Source organism: Glycine max, chromosome 19, assembly GCF_000004515.6.
Source record: "Glycine max cultivar Williams 82 chromosome 19, Glycine_max_v4.0, whole genome shotgun sequence".
In the NCBI taxonomy this organism is placed as follows: Eukaryota; Viridiplantae; Streptophyta; class Magnoliopsida; order Fabales; family Fabaceae; genus Glycine; species Glycine max.
In genome coordinates this window covers 35,733,703-35,743,509 of record NC_038255.2, presented here as the reverse complement: position 1 = coordinate 35,743,509, position 9,807 = coordinate 35,733,703, and the positions used below count along the sequence as shown (strand labels likewise).

The 9,807-nt window shown below is 33.0% G+C and overlaps 1 protein-coding gene and 1 long non-coding RNA gene across 2 annotated transcripts; both read right to left on the bottom strand.

Annotated features, from left to right (window-relative positions):
- Positions 1 to 41: 41 nt before the first annotated feature.
- On the bottom strand, positions 42 to 1,156 carry LOC121174094 (uncharacterized). Its single transcript, XR_005889866.1, has 3 exons — positions 1,107 to 1,156; positions 669 to 723; positions 42 to 282 (listed from the first exon to the last, which is right to left on the bottom strand). It is a non-coding gene; the product is annotated as an uncharacterized lncRNA (long non-coding RNA).
- Positions 1,157 to 7,199: 6,043 nt separating this feature from the next.
- Positions 7,200 to 8,490, bottom strand: LOC102662861 (uncharacterized). The gene has a single exon (XM_014772118.3). It carries the CDS (start codon positions 8,427 to 8,429, stop codon positions 7,476 to 7,478), a length of 954 nt encoding a protein of 317 aa, XP_014627604.2. The 5' UTR covers positions 8,430 to 8,490; the 3' UTR covers positions 7,200 to 7,475.
- Positions 8,491 to 9,807: the final 1,317 nt, after the last annotated feature.

Below are 9,807 nucleotides of genomic sequence, written 5' to 3'. Positions count from 1 at the left end.
GCGGCATCTCCACATTGTCTAAATTACGTCGCCTTCCCTCAATCTTCTTTGATGAATTTTTTGATGTTTTTCATATGACAAATCAAATGGCTTTCGCCCAACAACTAGAAGCTGCAAGTATGTGGTGGTTCTCATCCATCTTTTTTTTTCTTTTCATGTGTTACTTCTAATTAATGAGTATGAGACAATAATCATGAGATTTAATATGGATTGAAGTGCAAAACAATAGATATTTACCTGCATGTTAATGCTCTTCCTCCCATCATCTATGACTTTGAAATGCTAACAAAAATTCCAAAAAAAATATTACATCATCACACTTGATAAAAAAAAACATAATAAAATAGAATCCATCAATAAAGCCACAACTGTATACAATTTGAATTCCAAAAAATAGAAAATATGTGAAATTAAAAAAATGAATAGGCACAAATGATATAGGAATATAGAATGAAGTGGGAAAAAATTGTAACAATGAAAATTAGATATCAATCAGATTTATGTAAAACAAAATATTTCAGTTGAGATGTTTAAAATTTGAAATTTGAATTGTTTGAAACAATAATCACGAGACAATAAAAGTAAGAAGGGGTTCTTCTTTGGAATGAGTATAAGCCAATAATCATGAGCTTTCATATGGATTGAAGTGCAAAACAATAGATATTTACCTGCATGTTAATGCTCTTCCTCCCATCATCTATGACTCTGAAATGCTGACAAAAACTTCCAAAAAAATATTATATCATCAGACTTGATCAAGCAGAAAAAAAACATAATAAAATAGAATCCATCAATAAAGTCACAACTGTATGCAATTTGAATTCCAAAAATAGAAAATATGTGAAATTAAAAAAAATGAACAGACACAACTGATACAAGAATATAGAATGAAGTGGGGAAAAAATTGTAACAATGAGAATTAGGTATCAATCAAATTTATGTAAAACAAGATATTTCAGTTGAGATGTTTAAAATTTGAAATTTGAATTGTTTGAAACAATAATCACGAGACAGTAAAAGTAAGAAGGGATTCTTCTTTGGAATGAGTATGAGACAATAATCATGAGATTTAATATGGATTGAAGTGCAAAATAATAGATATATACCTGCATGTTAATGCTCTTCCTCCCATCATCTATGACTCTGAGAAATGCTGACAAAAACTTCAAAAAAAATATTACATCATCACACTTGATCAAGAAGGAAAAAAAACATAATAAAATAGAATTCATCAATAAAGCCACAATTGTATGCAATTTGAATTCCAAAAAAATAGAAAATATGTGAAATTAAAAAAAAATGAAGAGACACAAATGATACAAGGATATAGAATGAAGTGGGAAAAAAATTGTAACAATGAGAATTAGGTATCAATCAGATTTATTTAAAACAAAATAAGGGGGATATACTATGCTCGGGTTATAGTATATTTATTGATATTGATTTATGTTGTTGTCATATTATAGTGACGTAGAGAAAAGGAAGGTTGAAAAAAAAATTAAAAAAAACATTATATATCAAGCTGTAGTGAATGAAAAAGAAAAAGAAAGAAGGAAATACCTTTGGGGCGATCGAGGGTTATGACAGCGACACCGTTTTGATGAACAGAGCCCTTCACAAATTCTTCGGCCATAGCGGAAAATGCTCGCAGAGAAAAGGAAGGTTGAAAAAACATTGATACCAAGTTGCAGTGAAAGAAAAAGAAAAAGAAAGAAGGAAATACCTAAAGGTGAGTGTGTGTTGCGGTAAAACCTCATCCTCAGTTCGGATTGTAGGCTGCAACTTGCCTACATGAAGCCGGAATCGCTAGTAATCGACTGCATGAAGGAAGAAACAAAAAGAATAAAAGGAAAAGAGGAGAAGATTGAGGAAGAGAAAGATGGAGAAAGAGAAGATTGAGGGAGAGAGGGTAACGCAGCGGAGAAAATGCAGGAGAGAGAAGGCAGTTCTAATTATTAAGTGGAATTAAATAGAGAGTTAAAATCCGTCAATCAGGGAGCGCCACGTGGCGTGAGCAGTTTTGATTATTAAGTGAAATTAAATGGAAAGTTGAAATCCGTCAATCGGGAAGCGACACGTGGTGGGGACAACAAAAAACCATGCAAAAAAAGGGACGGGTAAAAAGACCAATAAACCACAAAAAGTGTCACGTGTCAAAATTCTAAATAGGAGCACAACAAGGTTTTTAATGGTCTTCTCTTTTATTAGATAGTATATAGATATAGACAATTGTTAGATATTACAATATATAATAATAAAAACATAAATATTATTATAACTAGCAAGAAAGACATCATTTTACACCTTACTGGCATTGTCCCGAGCCCAATCATTCAAGGACTTAAGCACCTTAAGCCATTTTTTTGAGTAAAATATGTTTAATTTCTATACTTTTGGTTCCTAAACTTTAGAAAAACAGTGATTTCATTCCTCATCATAGACAGTTTTTACCTTGAGGTGGGCCAAAAACCACTACTTTTTAAATTTTTGTGATCAAATTGATAAAGTTGAAGTTTGGGAAGTAAAATCAAGTTTCATCAAAAGTACGTGAACTGAAACCATTTTTTTATAGCTAATGGAAAAGTATTTGCAATTTTGTGCTATTTGACTCAAAAAACTTCCTAAGAGCCTATAAGGTCATTTGTGCCTCCCAACATACTTTTTTCTAAAGGAATTATAACCATGTCTTTGCGGAACAAATCTCTAGCTACAACAACTTCTCCTTGATTATTTGTAAAAAAATTCAATATGAATTGGATTTCACTATTATGCAAACAAATAATATAATAAAATGTTTGAAAACTAACACATTCTTCTCACCTAAATTGTCTAATGTTGTCATTTACCACTAACAAAGTCTTAGGATCTAGATCCTAAAGGTCATGATATGGTAAAGGTTCATCATGGGGTGAATCTTTAGATGGATGATGTAACAACTTCATATGGGTTGAAGTGGAACTTTGACCTATTAGTGTCACACTTTGTGAAAAGAACCAATTTACAATAACAAAATCATTGAAAAAACTTGTGATCATCAATTACAATATCTAGCAAAAAGTCTTTCAAAGATACAAAACATATAATAAGACAAAAACAAAAAAAAAGTGTTATAAAAAGAAATAATAATACAAAAAAGAAAATTTTTAATATTATGTTTAGTCAAATTCTACATGTACACCAAACCTAGAGAATTGAACTTATAATCATCTAACCAATGCAAGGCCACTATTGTTGACAAATCTCACTCTCATAAGTTGTCTTCATAGCATCCTCCCTCATCAAACAAATCTATTGATTTTAAACCTACTAGATTCACTCATCCTTCTTCTATCTTATCCTCCACATAATATATCAATTGAGATTCACAAGCTTAGATGTATGGTTCATTTCATACCCATATCAATCAAATTACAAAAGTTGATGGAATTTTCTTCCTGCACCAATCATTTTTCTTCTACACCCAACATATTTTTTTATAATTTCAACATTTTCCTTATATATAGCCTATACAGATTATCAATCTGTAAGACCATACGGATTAATAGTCTTACAGATTGTCAATCCGTATGGTCCATATAGATTAATCCGTATGACCTTACGGATTGTCAATCTGTAAGACCCAATTTGTATGACTCATACTGATTAATCTATATGACTTATACGGATTGACAATCCGTATATAGGCTATACGTAAGAACAATGTTGAACTCATAAAAAATATGTGGGGTGTAGAAGAAAAATAATTGGTGCAAAAAGAAAAGTCGAAAGTTGATTGAGGTGAAGACCAATAATTTCTTTCTAACGTGTTTAAAATTTGTAGTGATAGCCTATTCACATTTAACAAAGTCATCACGAATTAACCATCGTAGTTTAGTTCAACAATATCTACTGACTTCTCATAATAAGACACTAAACCTACTGTTGGCCTATTTTTACCTGCACTTGCGTAACTTTTTGTTCCAAAGCTACAAAAAACACCACTATTTTGAGATTTCATCCTAAGGTTCAAAATTTGTAACCATTCACATATACAGTCGGCATTCTTGCTTGCTGAAGTAAGCTTTGCACAAATGCAGAAATATAATTTGATTGTGCATTGCTGTTATCATTCATAAACTACTAAAACAAGATGATTTTAGAATTAATGCATAATAACATATTCAAAGTAAAATGTATCTTTTATCTTCTATACTTACATAACGCATAAATTAATACACAAATCCTCAATAAACTTCATTTTCTATCTCACTTGATAATCTTGTTCTTTGTGATAGTTCTAAATTTCATATATCAATCATCAGGCTAAGAAATATAATCGAGGACAATATAAATGTTGACTTTTTCACAATAAACAACGCATGCCCGTATTTATAGACATGACAAAGACTTGATGGGATCATCATCAACACAACCACCTCAATTTAATCTTGTCTTAATTTCATTGTCCAAGCACCTTGAGCAGAAGGTAAGTAACTCTTAAAAAATCCAACCTTCAACGAGCCTTCAGGTTGTGCTTTATTACGTATTACATATAAATTCCTTCTATTTTTTATAATACATATAATTTTAAAAATTTTAATACACAAAGAACTTAAATATTACATAATATATCTCAAATTGGGCATATAAGATATTGTACCTTTCTATGGGACACATCCATCAATAATGTAAAAGGGTCCTCCAAGTTTGGATTAAGAATGATGGAAGAAACAAAATTTGGACCATGAGTGATTCTAAATTACATATCTATAGCAACAACTGAAAAATTTATTGGAAGAACAAAAACATAGATAATATCGTGGATATATCTTCTTTATCATGTAAGAGAATGTAACCGCACGACTAGACCATGAGTGATTCTAAATCACAGGATGTGATATGAAACCACTTCATCATGTTGCTCATCATTCAAAAAAATAAACCTCTGGTTCCCTTAACTTCGAAAAATTCAAGAATTTCATAAGCATACAGGGCCATCTGAATGAGTCTATGATTGTAAACACTACATAATTGTAAACCAGCTTTACTCCTTTGGTTTTATCTGATTATCAAAAGAGCGAAGTTGCCACCACATATTTTCAAATCCAAGAAGAACAGAACCCCACAGAATCTTTCCAGACTTCAAAATAATAGGCATCTAAAATCCTATTAGGTGAAGGGTCAAACAAAGGCTAACTAAAATCCTCGTATACTTTAGAATCATCAACCACAACAGCTCATTGTTAAACATCTTTGTTCTCTCATTAGAAGCATGATGCAACTTGTTTCAATTTGTATGATTACCAATCAAAACATGCTACATGCATATATGTGACATCTAAGATACCTTGCTAGATATTCTATCAAAATTGTAAATAATGAAGAAGTACAGACATGCAGAAGTAGAAAGAAGCAAATTCGGCAGCAGAAACAGAATCTGCAGCAGGGCAAGATTGGATGTGCCAAACCATGTGCAAGAATAAAAAAAATTATCCAAATTTCTAACTAAATATTTTTAAAGGTAATTAGTAACATAAAACACCAAACAGCCAGCCAAAGCAACCAATGGCAGATCCCAACAATATACTAACAAGTAATTATAACTAGTTAGTCAGCCCTATATAGCATGCCAAACGCCAATCACAGTGGCAATAATCAATTCACACTAACAAGCATTCCAATATGATATTCTACAAGAATTAAATGCAATGGGAACATTGCAAGAGACATTTCATTCTATATGTTTAGATCACATGCTGCTGGGATTGAACAAAAGGAGGTCTAATTTCAAATTTGCAACCGAATGCAGTAAGGTTATATGGTATGTATGGACTTTCTTATCACAAACTTAACATGGTCCATGTATACTGATATTTATTGCTCTTTTTATTTCTTTTATTCCTAAGTCATCGTACTTCGTGTGGGGCTAATTTAGCTAGCATGGTAACAGATGGGGATTATGATTTATTAGGCATTTTGTTAGAATATATTTTGTTTTGTGTTCTTAAGGTTGTTGATGTGTAGCGGGTTGGCTTTTGAGATGTTATATATGTACTCTGCCTAGAAAATTGAGCAGGTGACATGCATACCTTATAATTCAAGTCATATGCTAATTACAGTTTGATATGCTTGAGGATAAACATCAAGCTAAGTTTGAAATGCAGTGCACGTCAAGCTAGGAATTTCCTTCATGAGAGACTGAAGTAAAACCACATGATGAGAAGAGATTCACCCAAAATTCACTACGCCTACATATAGCCTGTGCAGACTGCAGGCATAACAGCAGAAAATAAGCATACATCTATACAAAAATCATGAAATCACCAAGCTGCTATGAAGTTTAATCAATATAATAGAAAACGCAGAAAAGAAGGCAAGACTTCCCGTGTCATTGGCAGTATAAATCCCTATCCACTTCGTTCTATTAATTATATGAATTTGAAAATTATTAGACACAATGGGGTTGATGCCATTTCTTTCAGTTATAAAATAGAAAACATAGGAAAGAGATTTTGAGGATGACGAACCTGCTACTGCGGTCACACAGGACGTGGTCGTTGGTGGGCCAATTCGTGGTAGCTGGCAACATTGATAGGTACACATTCGTGGTTGCGGAAGAAGGAACACAAATATCCGACACGAAAGCAAATAGAAACATAGTGCCACCAAACATAAAAATTAATTCATCGACTGGCGGTTCCAAACAGACCTTATCTTCCTAGATTCATATAGTTCATTTTTTATTACATTAAAATAAAACAATTTCCAATAATAATAAACTTTAAGGAGGTTCACAATCGCCAGTAAAATTTAAATCTCAACATCGCTTACCTGACCAATGGTAATCAATTTTTTAAGGGTGATTTTATGTAACAGCCACTAAAATCTGCTTCCGGTGTAGTGTCATAATACCCAAGTCCCTATCATAGTCCTTTTATCAATCTCATACTCAAGAAATGGCTGTTCGACTAAAAACTACACAAGAGAATACGCTTTCATGCTCATTAAAAACCATTTTACTTGAACATTTTAGTCAGACTGAGAAAGTTCGATGGGAAGCAATTGGAGGCAGAGGTAAACATAAAAAGATCATTATAATGAATCAAACAAACCCAATACAATAATAAGCAGAACAATTCCAATGACAACTACATACAACTCGGAAAATAGCACACGGAACACAGTAAGTCTCCCACAAAGAACTTCATTATACTACTCTCTCCAGAACATACTACTTCATTTCTAAAAAAGTTTACATTGATGGCAACCAAGTCCCAAATTCCAAACAAAATTCAAATCCAAATAAGACCGTACATGCTCTATAAAGAACTCTGAATCACAACAACACCGAATTGCATAATTCAATCCAAAGCAATTTACGGCACATTGTACTATTTTATCATGCCAAACACAAGACACAGCAAACAGCAAAAACAATCAATACAAACCGGCCCCTTTATACAATTTGAACTATTGTTCTCTTAACATAACATGATTCACTCAGTGGTGTGAGGCAATACGCCATTACCATTAACAGCATGCTCCACAACAACCACCTTCTTGTTCCCCACATTGTCATCCTCTGGTGTGTGATCATCACCATCGTCATCAGAGTTCAGAGTGAAGTTTGGTGAGTGCTCAAACCGCTGCAATTCAGCGCCACCGAGGGGCGCATACCGCGTGGAAACATTAAAATTGTCAAGGAAGACTCCTCCTCCTCCATTTCTGGATGTAATAACTGAGAAGCAACCAACCACGAGCACCACCAAGAGCGCGAGGTGGCAATTGAACTGAAGCGTGGCGATAGCCCTCGCCCTGTGATACTCAGAGTGCCCCTTACACCTCAACGTGTAGTTTCCCCTACTCACATGATGCAAATCACAACCCTGCGCGACCCAGCCCGAGAACAGTGAGAGGCCAATCTGGATGAGCCAGGTCCCCTGAAGAACGAGGCCCACGCCGCGGCCCAATTTGGCGACGACGCCGGAGCGCGGCGATCCCAGCTCCAGAACCGTGCAGAACACGCACACGGCGATGGGCACCAGCAGGAGATCGTAGTAACGATTCTCGACGCCACTGGGGTCCTTGCGCTGGAGGTAGAACAAGAGAAACTCTTCGGCGAAGGCGAACGCGCCGACGAGGTTTAGGAGCGGAGAGGGGAGAGTGAAGCTGAGGCTGAGGAGGGGGAGGAGGGAGTAGAAGAGGAAGACGAACGCGATGGATAGGACTTGCAGCTGGAGCGCGGCGCCAACGGCGTCGTTTGAGCTGTGCGCGTCGAAGAGGGATAGCGTGGAGTTGAGGATGAAGAAAGAGGAGAAGAGGACCAGAGAGATCGAGAAGAGGGTTTTGGTTTTCTTGTTTTGGGAAGAAGGAGAAGAGTGAAGAAGGGCTTCGTGAGCGCCGATGAGAATGAACCCTAAGCCTCCAAACACGAACGAGAGGAGTCCCATTCTGGCGTGTATTTCTTTCGATCGAGCCGAGGACGGGGATGAATGGGATTTTGGTTTGGTCAAATGTTATTATATGCGAATGGTGCTGAATCATAAAACTTTCGGCTAAATAATAATAATAATAATAATAATAATAATCATTCCTCACAATTTATTATTAATATTCGATATATTTTTTTGTCTAAATTTTGTATTGTTTCAGGGTTGATGTATCCATCAATGAAGTGCAAAGATGAAAAGTCAAAAAATATTATGAATAAGTTGTTTATCATTTCAGTGACAAATCTGTCCTTCTGTATCACGCGACTTCATTAACAATGATGGATAAAAAGTAGTTAACACGACTTTATTAACAATGACGGATAAAAAGTAGTTAACAAGATATATTCATTGCACTTTTTCTCAGATACTAAATTTTGTATTTTCATCTTGTAGTAGTACATTTGTCAACGAATTATACAAAGAATAAAAGTGACTATTTATCCTTTTTTTCATTCTTGAATTTATGATGTGTTAACGGTTAGATATAAAAAAATTAAAATTTTATTTTTGAATTTATAAAAAATTGTAACAAATTAGTTTTATTGTTAACTTCTTTTCATTAACTCAAATGATTGTCTTTACTTAACGATATCAATCATAATGTGACAGTTGATGATGATTGACACGTGTCATAGACATGGATGTCACGAGTGTTTTGTGTCAAAAAAGTTAAATTTTTTTTATTTATATAAATTTAATAATTTATTATTAATTTAGTCCCTAAATTTAACTGTTTATTAATATTTTGGTTCATGAACTTCATTATTTATTATCATTTTGCTCCTAAAAATACTTTTGAATTTTTAATTAAGTGTCAAATTATAAATACATTATTGGCATAATGAAAATAAATGACATTTGTTTAGTGATAACAATTTCTTATGTGATAAAAATTAAATGAAAAATAATTGGCAAGTATAGAAATAAAAAATATTATATTTTATATTTAAAATTTGTATTATGTAACATAATTGAAAATCAATAAATATATGAAAATTCAATTAATATTTTGTAAGAATCAAATTAAAAATGGGTATTATATATATATATATATATATATATATATATATATATATATATATATATATATATATATATATATAAACAAATAATTTGTTTTTAAAAGTTAATATGTTTATTTAATTAAGGAGAAAATTAGAAAGCAAAGAAACATAAGATGAATCATTTTATTCGAATAAAATTTTAGACCAAAATAGATATTTTTACTTTTTACCTTTTATTATATTTTTTATTTTGTACATTCCAACATGACTAATATAATAGATAAACTATAGAGTTTTTTACCTCAAAAATACAAAAAAAATATATTTACCCA